The following is a 20,930-nucleotide window of genomic DNA, read 5'->3' on the forward strand; positions in this document are numbered from 1 at the left end:
TTGTGTTAAAGCGGCGCCAACTTGGCTAAAACACTAGTATCACATTCGACATATTAAAGTAAAATGAATGCTAACTGCCCGTTTTTTTGCTTTTAACCAAGAATCAAGACTGTTTTACGATCATATCTATAAAGAATTCAGGGATTTAAGCATTTATTCATGTTTTCCAAAATTTCCGGGTTTGCAGTGGGTCAGCAACAGGCACGCTTTTGCGAAATATACAATGTTTATTGATTAGAAAATGCAGAATAAATGAAATTTATTGATTACAATCCCACGAGAGTAAGCAAACAAACATCAAAACCAGCATAACAAGTGGTAACGATGACGCTAGATCTAGCTTGTCAATCCCAGAATCCCCACACTACCGTTACAGCACAACAAGATGTTCCTTACTAATGAAAATTGCTTACCGTGACAAATGAGCGGGGAGCCAACGCTCCGGTAAAGCGGCGAAGGAATAAAGCAGAGCGATCCGTACGTAATCCTCCAGCGGACTTCGCGGGTCGCCCGGAAATGTCCAGTTCTTGTAGGAACGCGCCCCATGGGGGCTGGGACGGCCAACCCCCGCCCCCTGGCGGCGCGCGCCTTGCCCAATGACAAATATTAAAGCTACTTTTGGTTCAGCCCCTTGAAAAAGGGCTTCTCACATGGTCAACAAGTTGTGCCGTCCTGGTAACAGATGTTCTGTCCCTGTGGTAAATATTATGGGTGCAAAGCAAGTTATCTCGTGAGATTCCCTCCTAACTATGGAACCCAGGCGCGTAAAAAAACAATACTATGGTGCAAAACAAGTTATCTCGTGAGACTCCCTCCTAACTATGGAACCCAAGGTGAAAAACAATAGAAATTGTTACAATCTAGGTCACAGAGGCAATCATACATCACAAAGGCATAATATACTAATGTTAAGGCATCACATAATATTTTCCCCCATCAATTCAGAAGAAATTTTGCTGGAAAAGCTCTGTTTACATATAGCGGCCACCACATTTACTGACAGGCAGGCATCGTACTTGGACATATTTATGTAAAATAAATGGTAACTGCCCTTTTTTTTTGCTTTCGACCAAGATTTGAGACTGTTTTACGTTCATGTCTATAAGGAATTCAGGTATTTAAGCATTTATTCACAAGAATTTTCATCGTAAAAAGCTCTTTGTTCTGACAAGGCGGCGCCACATTGGCTTAAAGACTAGCATCACATTCGACATATTTACGTAAAATAAATGTTAACTGCCTGTTTTTTGCTTTTAACCAAGAATCAAGACTTTTTTTAAACGTTCATATTCATAAAAAATTCAGGGATTCAAGCATTTATTTACAAGAATTTTCAGCGGAAAGAGCTCTTTGTCTGTGTTTCCACTCGGTCTGCTTTGACGGAGATCGGCCCCCTATTAATCGGCCCAGCGCCCCGTGTCCTGTCAATATATTGTGAAGTTTATGCACATACATTAGATATTAGGGATATTAGAAGTCTTTTTTCAGCCAGCAGCAGCCACTGTAAGAAATGTAAAAAGATGTCAATGTTGTGGAGCTAGGGAACACACCACCAATTTTGCTGCTGAAAGTCTAACCTGCATCAGAGTTAGTATAACATTAAACTATGTGAACTTGCTAACCTGTTTGGCTGTGCTTGTGGACAAAAAAAGTAGTGTTTTACTTGAAGGACAGCTCCATTTTTGTTATTCCCTGACAAAGAAAGTTTTTTTTCAGTTATATTTATATATTTTTTAATTTTGACAATGTTGAGTGCTCTAAAGAATTTTTTTTTTTTTTATAGTTAAGAGATGAATAACAAGCTTGTATTTTCTGTGTATCTTAATATAACCTAAGTTCAAATAATGCAATTTAAATTTGCTAATAAAATCCAGACATTTTTTTCCGGGAAGTTTTCAAAATGTTTCTTTAGTAGTTTTTGAAAACAAAGGTTTGAATTGAATGATATAGGCTCAACCAATACACATAAAATTTAGTATAACTCAATGCATATTTATTTTGCATTGATCATTACTGATGTCCCATCCTCTGCAAAAAGTATCCTAAACCTACGCCCTTGGATCCATGTCACTTTGCATCTGTCCAGCTCTTTTTGGAGTCACTATTTTATTCCTCTTTTCTTATTCTTGTAAATTTCTGACTTTGCCATATTGCACTGAGCAGCTTGGACAAAAATGCATGTACCAAAAGGCCCACTGCATGGCTAATTTGTTGCGGGGTGAATAAAACACCAAGCCAGTGTCTGGTGTGCAGGGGTCTGCGAGCTTTGCTCTGAACTGACACTTTTTAATGTATGTTCTGATCCTGTTTTTTTTTTTTTTTTTTTAATTGTCAATTTAGCAGCCTGGACACAGGCTTTAACACTTGCATGTTTACATTTTTCCTTTGCTGTTAGCTTTTCTTTTATGCCGCCACAAAGACATGCCTACTTGAGCAATTACATTTTCAATAGTCTTGCAATATTTGTTGGGGGGAGCTGTTTTATTCACTTTATTTATAAAGTAACCGGTTATGTCTGATATTATAAATGTAAAAATAAAAGTACTGTAATAAAGCTAAAATAAACAGATGCTATGGATAAGTTACTTTTTTTTTCTGATCATTTTTTTTTTTAATTTAAGTATTTTACACACACACACACACAAATTTTAGGTTTGCAGGGAGTCCTCGGGTTACGAATGAGTTCCGTTCCTAAGCTGACGATGTAACCCGAATTTCCACGTAAATCGGAATTAACCCTTTAAGTACCCCTAAAGACCCCCTAAATCTCAAAATAACAATCCAAAAACATGTATTATAGATAATATTAATAAAATAAAGTAAAAAATTTGGACAAAACGACGGAAGAGACACTGTTATGCGACGAAAAAAAGAAACTATATTCAGTTCCTAGAACCTTTTGGAGCAGGATGACGCCATTGTGCGTGTTCGCACATGTAGGAAGTAGGCACCAGAAACTCGAGTTCTGAAAACCATTTTAGTTCCTACTCTGAGGTAGAGGAGTTCCAAAAATCGATTATTACATGCATTGCGATTCGACACATGACGATTCGATTACGATTCATAAAGGTTAAAAAACTATGATTTTCCTTCATAACTTTATGGCAGCCGCTCGTAGCAGAACGAAATTCAAGACACGTCTGCCGCCCGGGCACCGTTAACGGGCGCTCGCACGTTATGATGGATGCTTGCCTGTTGAGAGAGAGATTTACTCCTTTTTAAAGGACTGGAAAATAAATTTGTATATGAGACGCGGCGGTCGCGCTTTTGTGCGCAAGTTATTTTTTAGAACAAGAGGGGAAGAGAGATAGTTCGTTGCTCCTTGTTTTGTAGCTGTCCAGCAGTAGTTTTAAGGCATTTCAATTGAAAAATGTCCTGAGTGTGTTGCTAAGACCCATGTGCATTTATAAGAGGTGAGTACACAAACCCTCTTGTACTGTTTAGCCTTTATTGTTGTTGTTTTTGAGATGTTAATAGTTAGCGCCGAGCGCTAATCTAATTAGCTAATTCGCTAACGTGTATTTCATATGCAGAACGTGTAAAACCATGATTAAGCACAGCAGTAACACTACGAACATGCGAAATAGTACAGAAATCTGTGAAAGCAAAGTGTATTGGTTAAAAGAAGTCTTATCTCTAAAGAAACTTTGTTTCCAGAAAATGTGGAATTTATTCCAACTGTGTAAATTTTATTGTATTGTTGAGAGAAATAAGTACTCCCTTTAAAATGGTTAATGTTTTTGCACTTTCTTGAAAAAAATAAAAAAAGCAGCTTAAGGGCAGCTTTTTGTTGTATTGCCATATTTCCATCATTCCTGTTGAATCAGTAGGATATTTTAGATAAGTAATGGACATACATTTGTTTGGCTACTGTATTAACTAGTAATGCACGATGCATATATAATCGCGATAATCGCGATAACCGTGATCATCATCAATAACGTGATCATCGTTCACTAATCGAATCGAAGCCCCCTGAATCGTAATCGAATCGAATCGAATCGTGAGGTGCCTAAGATGGCACACCCCACTCTGAGGTAGGGACTTTCAGTGGAGCCGTTGGGATTCAATTACATAGGTGCTAGGTGCTTCGCTGAAATCAGCAGCTACGCCCCTTCCATACTCTTGAGTCTCGAGGAACAGCCATATTTGGAAAAACCTACCCTGTACTAAATCTGCGTACTCTTCCATTTTTGTCGTTAAACGATGGATTTGCTCGCCGATGGAAATTATTCCCTATAAAACATGCAAGAATTGCTGCTGTGTCCTCGATGGTCTTGGTCATGGTGCCCATGTGCGAACAAGAATGCCTGGCGAAGGGTAGTTCCTCTAACGACTGGAGGGACCAAAAGTCCGAAAGCGGCTCATGTTGTCGCAACGCTGACTGGAAGAACCATTTTGGGCATTTATTTAAAGCCATCTTTGGGTACTAGAAGGCCAAAATATGCACTAGTGCTAGTAATCGTGAGACACTCATTCTACTAGTACGCTATGTTGTCTTACCAGTGAAAACAAATAACACACTAGCACATAAACCTTGAAATAGTAGTTTACTAAGGTATCTAGTAAATGCTCAAATGATTTTCGCCATATACAATAGGACAAATAAGTATTTAGTCAACCACTAATTGTGCAAGTTCTCCCACTTGAAAATATTAGAGAGGCCTGTAATTGTCAACATGAGTAAACCTCAACCATGAGAGACAGAATGTGGAAAAAAAAGAAAATCACATTGTTTGATTTTTAAAGAATTTATTTGCAAATCATGGTGGAAAATAAGTATTTGGTCAATACCAAAAGTTCATCTCAATACTTTGTTATGTACCCTTTGTTGGCAATAACTGAGGCCCAATGTTTTCAGTAACTCTTCACAAGCTTTTCACACACTGTTCACACACACATTTCTCCATGCAGATCTCCTCTAGAGCAGTGATGTTTTGGGGCTGTCGTTGGGCAACACAGACTTTCAACTCCCTCCACAGATTTTCTATGGGGTTGAGATCTAGAGACTGGCTAGGCCACTCCAGGACCTTGAAATGCTTCTTGCGAAGCCACTCCTTTGTTGCCCTGGCTGTGTGTTTGGAATCATTGTCATGCTGAAAGACCCAGCCACGTCTCATCTTCAATGCCCTTGCTGATGGAAGGAGATTTTCACTCAAAATCTCTCGATATATGGCCCCATTCATTCTTTCCTTTACACAGATCAGTCGTCCTGGTCCCTTTGCAGAAAAACAGCCCCAAAGCATGATGTTTCCACCCCCATGCTTCGCAGTGGGTATGGTGTTCTTCGGATGCAATTCAGTATTCTTTCTCCTCCAAACACGAGAACCTGAGTTTCTACCAAAAAGTTCTATATTGGTTTCATCTGATCATTGAAACCACATTCTCCCAGTCCTCTTCTGGATCATCCAAATGCTCTCTAGCAAACCGCAGACGGGCCTGGACGTGTACTTTCTTTAGCAGGGGGACATGTCTGGCAGTGCAGGATTTGAGTCCCTGGCAGCGCATTGTGTTACTGATAATAGCCTTTGTTACTGTGGTCCCAGCTTTCCGTAGGTCATTCGCTAGGTTCCCGCGTGTGGTTCTGGGATTTTTGCTCACCGTTCTTGTCATCATTTTGACGCCACGGGGTGAGATCTTGCATGGAGCCCCAGATCGAGGGAGCTTATCAGTGGTCTTCTTCCATTTTCTAATAATTAATCCCACAGTTGATTTCTTTTCACCAAGCGTTTTACCTATTGCAGATTCAGTCTTCCCAACCTGTTGCAGGTCTACAATTTTGTCTCTGGTGTCCTTCGACAGCTCTTTGGTCTTGGCCACAGTGGAGTTTGGAGTGTGACTGACTGACATTGTGGACAGGTGTCTTTTATACCGATAATGAGTTAAAACAGGTGCCATGAATACAGGTAACGAGTGGAGCCTCATTGGACCTCGTTAGACCTCGTTAGAAGTTGGACCTCTTTGACAGCCAGAAATCTTGCTTGTTTGTAGGTGACCAAATACTTATTTTCCACTCTAACTTGGAAATAAATTCTTTAAAAATCAAACAATGTGATTTTCTGTTTTTTTTCCCACATTCTGTCTCTCATGTTTGAGGTTTACCCATGTTGACAATTAAAGGCCTCTCTAATCTTTTCAAGTAGGAGAACTTGCGCAATTGGTGGTTGACTAAATACTTATTTGCCCCACTGTATACTGAACATTTAAGGACCCAGTTTCTGTGTTCAGTAGTGGAAAAGTAGATATTTAATGTTGGATTATCCCACTACTCTTTTCAGTATGCACTTTATAAGAGGATGACCCTGGCAGCCATCCTGATCCAGAGTCGTTTCCGGAGTTTCCATGAGCAGAGGAAGTTCCAACAGAGTCGCAGAGCCGCAGTCCTTATTCAGCAATACTATCGCTCCTACAGACACTCCCTCAGGTACGAAAAAAAAGGAAAACACACACGCTTGCATGCGATCAATGTGTCCAAAACAAAATCTCATACCCCTGTCTCTGCTCCTAGCAATCTTCTAACTAAAAAACAGAACCAGGCTGCACGCAAGATCCTGAGGTTCCTGCTCCGATGCCGCCACAGGTAAGTTACGAAGTTCAGCTTAACCTGCACGCACACCCGAGAAAACACGCAAACACACACATGCATTCATAGCCCACTGCCACACGGGCAATGGTGCTAACAGCTGCTGTTGTTTTACTGTTTCTACGAAGCCCTTTGATGGACCATAGGCCCCTGAAGCGGGTGAGTCTCCTCCCCCTCTCTGCTCTGGCTCCTTCTCTTTCTCTCTCATGCCTGTTTGCATGTGGGTGCAGGAGAGGGTATCCAGGCTGATTATTCATCTCTCTCTCGCTACCCTTCTTTCTCGCTATCCCCAGACAATTGGACTCGAGTCTCAGGGAGTTGGACTGGAGTCGCAAATTTGCTGACTCTCAACTCGACTCGGACCTGATGAAAAAAAAAACGCAGACTCGGACTTGACTCGCTTGAGCTCAGAGGGTCCGAGACTTGACTCGAGTTGTGAGGCAATAACACGAAACTCGACTCGACTTGACTCATGAGACAATGGCTCGAGACTCGACAAGCTGACTTGGAAAAACTTGGATCATTGATTGGTTCCCACCTCCCATTGAGCCGCTTGGTCGCCTTGGCCGCTCTCGCCACGCCCTCACGGAACATCATGCCAATCAAAAATCTATCAAGTGCCCTGCCTGCAGACTATATCGTGTTGTATTTTTGTTTTTTGTTTTTTTTCCATTTTTCATTGACTTTCATTGACAGTAAGGTTTCCATCAAAAAAGTGCTTTGTGGGTGGGCTGGGAAACAATGGTGAAGGCCTGAAACCAGCCTGTGACTCGACTCGACAACCCTTGACTTGACTTGTCTCTACAACCTTGTGACTCAGCTCGACATGACATGACCTCGAGACTTGACTCGACTTGACTTTACATAACATTATGACTCGACTCGACATAACTTCGTGACTGGACTCCACTTGACGTGACCACAGCAGGTAAGACTCAGGACATAGGCTAGGTTCATACTGCAGGTCTTAATGCACAATTCTGATTTTTTTGTCATACAGTGGGGCAAATAAGTATTTAGTCAACCAACAATTGTGCAAGTCCTCCTACTTGAAAAGATTAGAGAGGCCTGTAATTGTCAACATGGGTAAACCTCAACTATGAGAGACAGAATGTGGAAAAAAACCCTGAAAATCACGTTGTTTGATATTTAAAGAATTTATTTCCAAATGAGAGTGGAAAATAAAGTATTTGGTCACCTACAAACAAGCAAGATTTCTGGCTGTCAAAGAGGTCTAACTTCTTCTAACGAGGTCTAACGAGGCTCCACTCGTTACCTCTATTAATGGCACCTGTTTTAACTCATTATCGGTAGAAAAGACACCAGTCCACAACCTCAGTCAGTCACACCCCAAACCCCACTATGGCCAAGACCAAAGAGCTGTTGAAGGGCACCAGAGACAAAATTGTAGACCTGCACCAGGCTGGGAAGACTGGATCTGCAATAGGTAAAACGCTTGGTGTAAGGAAATCAACTGTGGGAGCAATTATTAGAAAATGGAAGACATACAAGACCACTGATAATCTCCCTCGATCTGGGGCTCCATGCAAGATCTCACCCCATGGCGTCAAAATGATGACAAGAACGGTGAGCAAAAATCCCAGAACCACACGGGGGGACCTAGTGAATGACTCAAAGAGAGCTGGGATCACAGTAACAAAGGCTACTATCAGTAACACAATGCACCACCAGGGACTCAAATCCTGCACTGCCAGACGTGTCCCCCTGCTGAAGAAAGTACACGTCCAGGCCCGTCTGCGGTTCGCTATAGAGCATTTGGATGATCCAGAAGAGGACTGGGAGAATGTGTTATGGTCAGATGAAACCAAAATAGAACTTTTTGGTAGAAACGCAGGTTCTCGTGTTTGGAGGAGAAAGAATACTGAATTGCGGCCGAAGAACACCATACCCAATGTGAAGCATGGGGGTGGAAACATCATGCTTTGGGGCTGTTTTTCTGCAAAGGGACCAGGACGACTGATCTGTGTAAAGGAAAGAATGAATGGGGCCATGTATTGAGAGATTTTGAGTGAAAATCTTCCATCAGCGAGGGCATTGAAGATGAGACGTGGCTGGTCTTTCAGCATGACAATGATCCCAAACACACAGCAAGGGCAACAAAGGAGTGGCTTCGTAAGAAGCATTTCAAGGTCCTGGAGTGGCCTAGCCGGTCTCCAGATCTCAACCCCGTAGAAAATCTGTGGAGGGGGTTGAAAATCCTTGTTACCAAACGACAGCCCCAAAACATCACTGCTCTAGAGGAGATCTGCATGGAGGAATTGGCCAAAATACCAGCAACAGTGTGTGAAAAGCTTGTGAAGAGTTACAGAAAATGTTTGGCCTCCGTTATTGCCAACAAAGGGTACATAACAAAGTATTGAGATGTAACTTTTGGTATTGACCAAATACTTATTTTCCACCATGACTTGCAAATAAATTCTTTAAAAATCCAACAATGTGATTTTCTGTTTTTCCCCCCACATTATGTCTCTCATGGTTAAGGTTTACCCATGTTGACAATTACAAGCCTCTCTAATATTTTTCAAGTGGGAGAACTTAAACAATTAGTGGTTGACTAAATACTTATTTGCCCCATTGTATGTGATTTTTTTTTGGGCGTACCTGTTCAGACTGCCTTTGTCCATTGAGCCCGTTCAAGTATCACGTATGCGCATTAATTCACAGTGCGAGATGCGCTGGGCAAACTGACCCGCATGCGCAGGAGCATCAAAACAAATGACTGAACATGCTGGCTCAACGTCATTCAAGGGTGATCATATTTTGATTTCCAAAAAAGAGGTCACAAATAACAGACATAAATAATCCCCGTTCAAGGACAACTCCAGCTACCAACTGCGCCACATCAGCTGCCATCCTACCTGCCGCTCTCGCTCTTTGCTGACGTAATTGCTGCATGAATTCCGATTTGGGGGACTTGACAGTTCAGACTGCCGCCACATTCTGGAAAAATGTGACCCAGATCAGATTTAACCAACATATGAAAGTGACCCAAATCGGATTTGAAATGCTCCACTTCTATGCTCTCGTTCAGAGTGTCAACTTAATGCCTCACTCGAGTCAGAAAAACACGAAAAAATTGGATTCGTGCATTAAGACCTGCAGTCTGAACCACCCCAGGTCTTAATGTACAATTCAGATTTTTTTGCCATATCTGTTTTTGGCATGCCTGTTCAAGCTGCCTTTGTCCATTGAGCATGTTCAAGTATCACGCATGCGCACTAATTAGCAGTCCAAAATGCGCTGTGCTAACTGACCCGCATGCGCAAGAGCATCAAAACAAATGCTGGCTCAACGCCATTCTAGGGTGATCATATTTTGGTTTCCAAAAAGAGGTCACAAATAACAGACATAAATAATCATATGATAAGTTTATATGAATTGAAAGCACGCACGCACTGTGCGTGCTTGACGTACACATATACAGTGGGGAGAACAAGTATTTGATACACTGCCGATTTTGCTGGTTTTCCCACTTGCAAGCCATGTAGAGGTCTGTAATTCGTATCATAAGTTCTCTTCAACTGTGAGGGACGGAATCTAATACAAAAATCCAGGAAATCACATTGTATAATTTTTAAATAAATTTGTATTTTACTGCATGAAATAAGTATTTGATACATTACCAACTAGTAAATATTTCGTCTCTTAGTTCTTTTTTAAGAACCCCTCCTGTTCTCCACTTATTACCGGAAGTAACTGCACCTGTTTGAACTTGTTTCCTGTATAAAAGACACCTGTTCACATGCTCAAACAAACAAACTCCAACCTCTCCACAATGGCCAAGACCAAAGAGCTGTGTAAGGACATCAGGGATAAAATAATAGACCTGCACAAGGCTGGGATGGGCTACAGGAAAATAACCAAGCAGCTTGGTGAGAAGGTAACAACTGTTGGAGCGATTTTTAGAAAATGGAAGAAGTTCAAGTTGACGGTCAATTTGCCTGGTTCTTGGGCTCCATGCAAGATCTCACCTTGTGGGGCATCGCTGATCATGAGGAAGGTGAGGGATAAGCCCAGAACTACATGGCACGACCTGGTCAATGACCTGAAGAGAGCTGAAACCACAGTCTCGAAGAAAACCATCGGAAACTCATTATGCCGTCATGGATTAAAATCCTACAGCGCACGCAAGGTCCCGCTGCTGAACCCAGTGCATGTCCAGACACGTCTGAAGTTTGCCACTGACCATCTGGATGATCCAGAGGAGCAATGGGAGAAAGTCATGTGGTCGGATGAGACCAAAATTGAACTTTTTGGTCTAAACTTGACTCGTCGTGTTTGGAGGAAAAAGAAGGATGAGTACAACCCCAAGAACACCATCACAACCGTGAAACATGGAGGAGGAAAAATCATTTTTTGGGGCTGCCTCTCTGCCAAGGGTACAGGACGACTGCACCGTATTGAGGGGAGAATGGATGGGGCTATGTATCTCCAGATCTTGGCTGACAACCTCCTTCCTTCAGTGAGAAACCTGAAGATGGGTCGTGGCTGGGTCTTCCACCATGTCAAGGACCCAACGCACACAGCCAAGGCAACTAAAGAGTGGCTCCATAAGAAGCATCTTAAGGTCCTGGAGTGGCTTAGCCAGTCACCAGATCTGAACCCGATAGAAAGTCTATGGAGGGAGCTGAAAGTCCGTGTTGCCCGGCAGCAGCCCCGAAACCTCAAGGCTCTGGAGAAGATCTGCATGGAGGAGTGGGCCAAAATCCCTGCTGCAGTGTGTGCAAACCTTGTCAAGGACTACAGGAAACGTTTGGTATCTGAAAGAGCAAACAAAGGTTTCTGTACCAAATATTAAGTTCGATTTTTGTGATGTATCAAAGACTTATTTCATGCAATTAAATGCAGATTTATTATTTAAATATCATACAACGTGATTTTCTGTTTTTTTGTATTAGATTCCGTCCCTCACAGTTGAAGAGAACTTATGATACAAATTACAGACCTCTACATGCTTTGCAAGTGGGAAAACCAGCAAAATCGGCAGTGTATCAAATACTTGTTCTCCCCACTGTACATTACTCTCGGCCGTGTAAGCAATCTTGAAATATTGCTCATTTGGAGCACAGATCCTCCCCCCACCCCCATTTTATTTTTTTTGATGACTGTTGTCAAGCTTGCCTCTTCCGTAAAAGCTGTGTTCAAGCTAGACGCTAACGCTAATCCACAGCTCCATGGCTAGCGTAGCGCCCTGTCTCTCTCGCTCTTTGCTGAAGTAATTCCTGCATGAATTCCGATTTGGGGGACTTGACAGTTCAGACCGCAGCCACATTCTGGAAAAATGTGGCCCAGATCTGATTTGAACCACAACTGAAAATGACCTAGATCAGATTTGAAATGGTCCACTTTTATGCGACTTTTCCCGTTCAGACCGTCATGTTAATGCCTCAATCGAGTCGGAAAAACATGAAAAATCGGATTCGTGCATTACGACCTGCGGTATGAACCTAGCCTTAGTGACTCATGCAATTGTCTGGCTATCCCTCACGGTTTCTCACTATATATCTTGCTATCACTCTCTCTCTCTCCTTCTCTCCCTCTCTCGCTATCACTCTCTCGCTATCCCTCACTCACTCTCTTCTCTTTCTCATCGAGGACTGCGGAATGGTGCTGCTACTTGTGCATGACTGACAGATAGATAGAGGAGCACTCTTGCACATGGTCTTCCTGGGGGCATGACATTATTTGGGGACTCAAGTGTCTTGCTTGTCTCCTTTTTTTGTGTGCATTGAGCGGGGTGGGTTGAATATCCGGTATGGAGATTTGTCCAGAAAATAGCTTGTTAGTGATAAGATGGAAAGATACACGATGACGTGGACACGAAGGAAGGAAATAATCACTCTAATGTGTGTCCAATTTGTGTTTTAACACCAGGGTCAGAGAGCAGAAAAAGGCCAGGGGTCCTGAGAGCCCCCCGCCGGGCCCCACCCACAGCCCACTAAGCCTGTGAGCAATTCCCTCTCCCCTTCTCTTTCCTCTCCAAACTACATTCCTCCCTGCCCCTTCCATTCTCTTCTCCCGCTTTTTCGCTCGCCCTCTATCCTGTCTTCTCTCGAGAGGAAGAAGCTTCCCAGACAGACGGAGGACAGGATAGGTGTCCATCATGGCAGCTCAGACAGACAGACTACTAGGGCGAGCCCAGGGATCTGGCACCGTCCACAGCACTGATCCTCCTCCGCAGTTCCACTGGGAGGCCATCACATTAACCTCATGGCATTCTTTGCACTCTTCATGGGTATGTTTCCAAACGGGATGGCGACGGAAAGCTTCGAGCTCGCTCACTCGCCAAAGGCAACTTTGACTGACCGTACTCATGCAAATCCCGTCGTGTTTTGTACCCAAACACTTGATCCATGAACGGATATGAAAACATAAACCAAAAACAGAAAAAAAATCACTTCTACGTTGCATTTGCATGCAAGTTATTTCTTCGTTCTTTTCGCTTTTTCCTCCTCTCCGTCACGCCGAAGAGCTCTATAAGCAAACCGTCCCGCGGTATAAATCACACTCTCACCAACCTTACATTACTTACAAACCTGTCACCTGATCAAAAGGGGAGGAACCACTTGAATGTAAGAGGAGCTTTGTTTCCATGAGGGTCGGGGTCCGAATTAACGATGTCTTAATTTGTTACATGGACTTTGTATGGAGTTCGTTCTCAGAGGCGGCCCTTTGCCCGCCCGCGTGGTGTCCGTGTTCGTTCAATTCAATGCATGTGTTTGAGCCGCGAGCTCCTGCATGCTTGCCAAACTGCTTTCGTGTCGTTTCTTTTGTATTTCTACGTGTAGTTGTGTCTCACTGTTCTCATCGACTTATCCTTGCCCTGCGTAATGTGAATTGTGTAAGGACAAATGACATATTTTGGGTGCTTTTTTTAAAAAAGAAAAACGACAACAACACAAAGTTTATTTATTTAGGGGTCTGATTATTTATTTAGGAGTGCTTAAGCTTGAGACTGGTTTCCCCCTTGTGTGCTAAAATATGACATGTTGCGGTGGTTAAATGTCTCTGTTAGTTTTTTGTTTGTTTTTTTGCGTGAACCTCGAAATCCTAGCTGTTTTGAGGAAAGAGTCCCATACAGTAACATTGCCTTGACTTCTTGCTGAATGAGAGGTCTTTACGCTTGCTCTGTCCAGGACACGGGTCCAGTACCTACCCCGATACAGGGCACTGATCCCCATATTAGCCCATACGGGCAATCAAATCCATATTTTGGACTATTGCATTTTCATGTAAATAAACTGACGAGGTAAGGGGATACGAGGACCCTGAAACTTTTTCATAAGAGGACTGTATTTAAGATTATAAATTATTTTACTCCCATAATGAGAACTTAACATAGAGACCTGGCTACACAGGACAGCTGTATTGCTTGTAAATAATGTAGATATTACAAACTGAGTAATGTGCATGATATTTAAGACGCAGAAACAACAAAAAGAACAATGTTAGTGGCTACGGACTATGAGAGGATTTTAACGGCTTCACTTTAAGAGTATCCAGTATAAGTGTTACTGAAAAGAACATTTTGTTCAAGCATGCAAATGAAAAATCTAATGTTAGAATTAAATAAGTGGGAAAACAAAGTTAGCTGAAACAATGATCTTTCAAACAAAACATTTACACGTTGTGCTTTTGTTCCTTGGCTCGCAAAAATCAAACAATTTTTGCCAGTAGTGCCAATTATTATGAATGCTATTTTGCCTAATACTTTTTGTTTGGGAGGGGGGGACAAAACCCAAAAGATATCAGTAAGATGCACAGAGGCAACACACACAGATAAACAGTAGACGAGATAGTAATAGCTCAACAGTAGTTTGACTAGAGGATGACATTAAAGACGCAAATATTGAAATAACGGTGATGAAGATGCTGACAGATGGTTTCAATGTGAATGCATTGACCCCATTGAAAAATGCAAGAGGGTAATACATTCTTTAAAATGTGGTTGTGCTTCAGCAACATACTACAGGGTGGGGCAGAGCAACTTGCTTATTTGAAGTTGGCGCCCTGAAGCGATGGTTGCTCTGAGGATGGTAGGGATGGACTTATTTAAGAGGGTGGGTCTTAAAGTTTGGTTCGTAATGTGCATTTATTTTTTCAGGAACCCAAGTGAGCATCATGAAGTGGACGAAATTGGAACGCACTTTCGCTGTTGAGGCATTTTTTTCAAGCGGTCACTCAATCGTCGCAACACAACATGCATTCCGTAGAAATTTCAATATTGCCCACCGTGGTCCTGTGCCTGACCGGCAGTCAATCTGGTTCAGTGTTGGCAGGAAACACTCATTGATCATGTTGGCATACAAAACACAGTACTTCTCAAATAGTGGGGCGGGCCCCCCCAGGGGGGCGCAGAGCGATGCTGGGGGTGGCGCATGTTATCTTGGGGAACATACTTTTTTTTACCGTACTAGAATAAAGTATAATTGCACATCCACTCAGTGGGTGGCAGTGCCGCCACAACAACAGCACACAGCAAAGAGCAATGGAGATATGAAAAGCTAAGAAAAGGAAATATGACGAAGCGTATGTAGCATTTCACTTTTGGCTTTTGGCTTTGACTTTTAGTACAGTGGGAGACGAGGAAAGGCCAGTCTGTTTACTTTGTCTAAAAATGTTTGCAGCGGACAGCAGGAATTATTTTTTTCAGTGAAAACGTGCCGAAAATTTCCAACAATCCTCCCGCTTTGTCAGTGTTACATCAGTAAACCGGCGAGCACTGTCAGCATCAAATAAGGTGGCATACCAAGTTGCTACGTGCAAAATAACCCCACACCATAGGAAAGGAGCTGATACTGCCTGCAGCAAACCTTTGTCCAATTACATTGTCGTTTTTGTTCTATTAATTTTTGTTTTTTCGGTCTAATTGTTTGGCATATTGTCCTTGTGAGTTAATGTTGCTAATCAATTTGAATTTATTAATATTTATTGATTTTATTACATTTTATTTTTCAGTATCAAACGGTCAAAAAATGTATCTTGAGTGTATTTCTAAAGTATGGATGTGTTGTTTTTTTTTTTTTTACACTTTATTGTAAGTTGAGCTATATTATTTTTTTCTTTAATATTAAAAAGAACACAATGTTATGCAGAGGTGTACTTATAATAATAAGAATTTTTATACAAATGATACTACAGTATATTTACAGTGGCGGCAGAGAGTTGGGGGGGCGCGGAACGTTCACGTCTTCCTGGGGGGGGCATAACAGAAAATAATTGAGAAGCACTGGGCCATAACGGTAGATGTCACTGATACTGCCTGTTCGTTTTCTTCAAAAAACCATGAGCCTATTATGCCGACTTGCGATAGTGCACACCAAACAATTACACGTAGTGCGTGTACAGCAGTGGTCCCCAACCAGCAGGCCGCGGACCGGTACTGGTCCGTGGCACATTTGCTACCGGCCCGCAGGTGAAATTAATAATTTATTAATATGGCTGTCAAACGATTAAAATTTTTAATCGAGTTCATTACAGCTTAAAAATTAATTAATCGTAATTAATCGCAATTCCAAACCATCTATAAAATATGCCATATTTTTCTGTAAATTATTGTTGGAATGGAAAGATAAGACACAAGACGGATTTATATATACAACATACTGTACATAAGTACTGTATTTGTTGATTATATACAATAAATCCACAAATGACATTATTAACATTCTTTCTGTTAAAGTGATCCACGGATTGAAAGACTTGTAGTTCTTAAAAGATAAATGTTAGTACAAGTTATAGAAATTTTAGATTAAAACCCCTCTTAATGTTTTCGTTTTAATAAAATTTGTAAAAATTTTCGATAAAAAAATAAACTAGTAGCTCGCCATTGTTGATGTCAATAATTACACAATGCTCATGGTGCTGAAACCCATAAAATCAGTCGCACCCAAGCGGCAGCAGAGGGTGACAAAACACCAAAAAACACAAGTAACAAGTTACATGACACTGTGCTGTCATTTTAATCTGTTTGAGCGGGGCATTTTTGTTAAATGCGTCAAATATTTTAATGTAATTAATTTTAAAAATAATAATAATTACTGCCCGTTAACGCGATAATTTTGACAGCCCTATTTATTAACGACTGCAATCTAGCCCGTGGCCCTTGATACATCAGTATCCCTGTCTACTCTATGGACTAATCCGAGTAAATATTTGTCGCCATCTACTGGTTGGCCGCAATTACTAGGGTGTTTGCACACCTATAGCAGCCCAGCACCAGTCAATGTAAACAGTAACTTTAGCTGCTGTTGGATGTGGGCGGCGACGTGTTTGGACAGCTTTTTTACCGGGAAAAGGCCACCTGCTGAGCCAGAAGAGGCGAACTGTATTGCTAAAGCTAAGAAACCTTTCAAGATTGGAGAAGAACTCATGATGCTTGCGACCACGAATATTTGCCGACAAGTTTTAGGAGCGGCCTCAGTTAAAAAAAAGGTGTATTCAGTTTATGGTGAGTGACAGTTTCCCTGCACTTAATATTTGTTTTTAGCCTTGACGTGTTAGTTTGCCACACATTGCCGGTCAGTAAAAAAAGGCGCACATTACACCCGTCCGTGGTGAAAAAAAAGGTTGAAGACCACTGGTGTAGAGGACGTTGATGAAGTTCTCTTGGGTTTCCAGTAGCGAACGTTTTGCTTATTTACAGATCCCGAACGGTGGAAGTGAGCCTCATCACCACACCCCTATGTTGTTTACCTATTAAACAATCGACGGCCAGCCAGGTACACGACCACGAGGGGCAATATTGAAATGTCTACGGAATGCATGTTACGTTGCGACGATTGAGCAACCGCTTGAAAAAAATTCCTCCACAGCGAAAGCACGTTCCAACTTGGTCCACTTCATGATGCTCACCGCGGTTCCTTAAAAATAAACACAAATAACACATGTTAAGAACCAAAATTTAAGCCCCACCCTCTCAAATAAGCCCATCCCTACCATCCTCAGAGCAACCATCGCTTCAGGGCGCCAAATTTAAATAAGCAAGTTCCTCTGCCCCACCTTGTACTTTAGTTTAAACCATTCTCACCATTTGGTTAAACGGAATGTCTCATTCCCATTCCTTACATATCATTTCAATCCTTTTGCTCGTCATTATCACTGCCGTTGTATAACATGGAAAGCTCTGTTAAGGAAGTGCCTGATCAATAACAGAAAAGTGCAAGTTCATATCAGGAAATAGCTATCGTATGTTCTCCGAATGGCTGCCAGTAATTTTTTTCCCTCCTTTCTCCTACATGGTGTGTAAAAAAAAAAAAAAAAAAAGACACGACAATGTTATACTTGATTCAGTTTAAATGCGAGTTCAAAGTTACGTGCACTTATATGTCTGAGGTTGTTTTGAACGCTCACGGTCATTTTGTGTATGCATTGTGCAGTATTAGAGCTACAACTTCTAGAAATTCTCTTTTGCGAAATATCTTGTCAAGAGTCCAGAAATCTTTGTGTCAAATGGAAATGTTCTTGTAGCATTAAGCCTAAAATAAGAACGCATTGTTTCCAGGCAACAAAAGGACTGTCCTGTACTGTACTTTACTGTACGCGCTTTTCCATTCACTCCCTCTTTTTCTCATCCTCTGGCTCCCTACCACACACACTCGTGCACACAGTCAGAAACACAAGAAGGCCACAGTCTTTCTCTCTGTGCTTATGTCTAAGGGAACAGTTCAATCTCTCCCTTAGATTTTACTCAGGGTTGAAGAACAGGGAGATGATGTGTGGAGTGTCACTAACTCAATGCTAATACAGCTTTGTGTATGCATATGTATTCCATATGTCGGGGATACTCCAGTTTTGTTTATCTACGGATTAGAATCCTCTCATTTTCTAACGTGGTTCTTAAACGGCCCTCTCCCATGCTCGTCTCATTTTGCGAGGCAGTGAATGTGATCTGTTTGCTTCTCAACTGGAACGTGTGTCATTTTTTTCTACAAGAAAAGAAAAGTTTCGAGTGATTTCTAACGCTCTTAAACGCACAAGATGAAAACAAAGAAATCAGAATACTGTAAGTCGCAGCCATGTGTCACCTTGATTCAAAAACGCTACTATGTTTAGTGTTGTATATTCGGAAGATCTCTAAAACAGGTTCTTACTATCCCTCTCAAACAAACAATCGTCCCACATCGCCATAAGTCCTTTTTAGCTTTTCGAAACACACCGCGATATCCTTGCGCATAGGACGGTTAACACAGAAATTACTGTTTGTGTTTAGGGAAAGGATGTTGACTATAAGAAAAAAAGATGGTCATCAAAAGTAGACTAATAAAAGAGAAGATATGAGTAAGACAGTTTCTGAAAGATGTGTGGAAATGGCCTCTCTTCCCCAGTGGCGCGCCTGGAAAATGAATGGTACCTGTATAATCTTTTTATGCCTTGTCTCTGAGGCGGCGTGCCCAAACACCACATTGCATGCAAGAATGATAAACCCTCATAGATGAGCTAAGGCTTAAACCTCTCCACTTCCCGTCCCGCTTCCCTCTGTCTCATCTTCTGCTCTATTCCGACCTTGCCTGCTGTTGTGTTCTCCATGCCTATCATTCTTCTTTTGTAGCCTTCTTTGACTTCCTATGTTCGACTTTTGTTTTGTTTGCATGCACAAGCATCACAAAACTGTTGATGTTTTTAAGAGAATATTTTGTTGCTGAGGCCATGCAAAGTGTTTTGAATATTGCCCTTATATGTGGAAAATGTCCTCTGAATGCTTTACATAATTTCTGCTGTAAAATGAAATCAGAATAAAAAAGAAAATTTGCACTTTAATCTGTCTTTGTGTCATTAATTTCGATGTATGTTGCTTAAGAGGCGAGGAACGTTTTTCGTCATTGGGCCCACATTGAAGGCCGTGCTAAATGTGTGTGGAAAAATATGAAACTTGAAAAAAAAAAAAGTTCTGATTCACTCAACTATATGTACAGTTGTGGGCAAAAGTTTACATACACTTGTGAAGAACATAATGTCATGGCTCTCTTGAGTTTCCAGTTATTTCTACAACTCTGATTTTTCTCTGATAGAGTGATTAGAACAGATACTTCTTTGTCACAAAAAACATTCATGAAGTTTGGTTCTTTTATGACTTTATTATGGGTGAACAGAAAAAAGGGATTAAATCTGCTGGGTCAAAAATATACATACAGCAGCGCTAATATTTGGTAACATGTCCCTTGGCCATTTTCACTTCAATTAGGCACTTTTGGTAGCCATCCACAAGCTTCTGGCAAGCTTCTGGTTGAGTCTTTGACCACTCCTCTTGACAGAATTGGTGCAGTTCAGTTAAATTTGATGGCTTTCTGACATGGACTTGTTTCATCAGCATTGTCCACAAGTTCTCAATGGGACTTTGGGAAGGCCATTCGAAAACCTTAATTCTAGCCTGATTTAGCCATTCCATTACCACTTTTGATGTGTGTTTGGGGCCATTGTCCTGTTGGAACACCCAACTGCGCCCAAGACCCAATCTTCGGGCTGATGACGTTAGGTTATCTTGAAGAATTTGAAGGTAATCCTACTTCTTCATTATCCCATTTACTCTCTGTAAAGCACCAGTTCCACTGGTAGCAAAACAGCCCCACAGCATAATACTACCACCACCGTGCTTGACGGTAAGCATGGTGTACTTGGGGTTAAAGGCCTCACCTTTTCTCCTCCAAACATATTGCTGGGCATTGTGGCCAAACAGCTCGATTTTTTTTTTCGTCTGACCACAGAACTTTCGTCCAGAAGGTCTTATCTTTGTCCATGTGATCAGCAGCAAACTTCAGTCGAGCCTTGAGGTGCCGCTTTTGGAGCAAGGGCTTCCTTCTTGCACGGCAGCCTCTCAGTCCATGGAGATGCAAAACACGCTTGACTGTGGACACTGACACCTGTGTCCACAGTCAAGCTGCTTTTTGGTGATTCTCGGTTGAATCTTCACCCTCCTGACCAATTTTCTCTCAGCACCAGGAGATAGCTTGCGTTTTCTTCCTGATCGTGGCAGTGACAAAACAGTGCCATACTTACAAACAATTGTTTGCACTGTTGCTCTTGGGACCTGCAGCTGCTTTGAAATGGCTCCAAGTGACTTTCCTGACTTGTTCAAGTCAATGATTGTTCAAGTCAATAATCACTCACAAGAAATTACTAATTCGTGTTGCTGTATGTATATTTTTGACCCAGCAGATTTGATCACTTTTTCTGTTAACCCATAATAAAGTCATAAAAGAACCAAACTTCATGAATGTTTTTGGTGACCAAGAAGTATCTGTTCCAATCACTCTATCAGAGAAAAATCAGAGTTGTAGAAATAACTGGAAACTCAAGAGAGCCATGACATTATGTTCTTCACAAGTGT

At 41.7% G+C, this 20,930-nt stretch overlaps 1 protein-coding gene across 4 annotated transcripts in view; it reads left to right on the forward strand.

Moving 5' to 3' along the window:
- LOC130922299 (calmodulin-binding transcription activator 1-like) overlaps positions 1–19,363 on the forward strand; it is a 213,322-nt gene extending 193,959 nt beyond the window's left edge. For 2 of the 4 annotated variants that reach the window (XM_057846990.1, XM_057846992.1), the window contains 3 exons: positions 6,279–6,580; positions 6,712–6,742; positions 12,479–19,363. In XM_057846990.1, coding sequence (XP_057702973.1) covers positions 6,279–6,580; positions 6,712–6,742; positions 12,479–12,511 — 366 coding nt within the window. In that variant the 3' untranslated portion in view covers positions 12,512–19,363. The remainder of the gene's footprint in view (positions 1–6,278; positions 6,581–6,711; positions 6,743–12,478) is intronic. The other 2 variants (XM_057846993.1, XM_057846994.1) reach the window with 2 other exon arrangements.
- The last annotated feature ends 1,567 nt before the right edge of the window (positions 19,364–20,930 follow it).

The sequence above is a fragment of the Corythoichthys intestinalis genome, chromosome 9 (assembly GCF_030265065.1).
Source record: "Corythoichthys intestinalis isolate RoL2023-P3 chromosome 9, ASM3026506v1, whole genome shotgun sequence".
Taxonomy (NCBI): Eukaryota; Metazoa; Chordata; class Actinopteri; order Syngnathiformes; family Syngnathidae; genus Corythoichthys; species Corythoichthys intestinalis.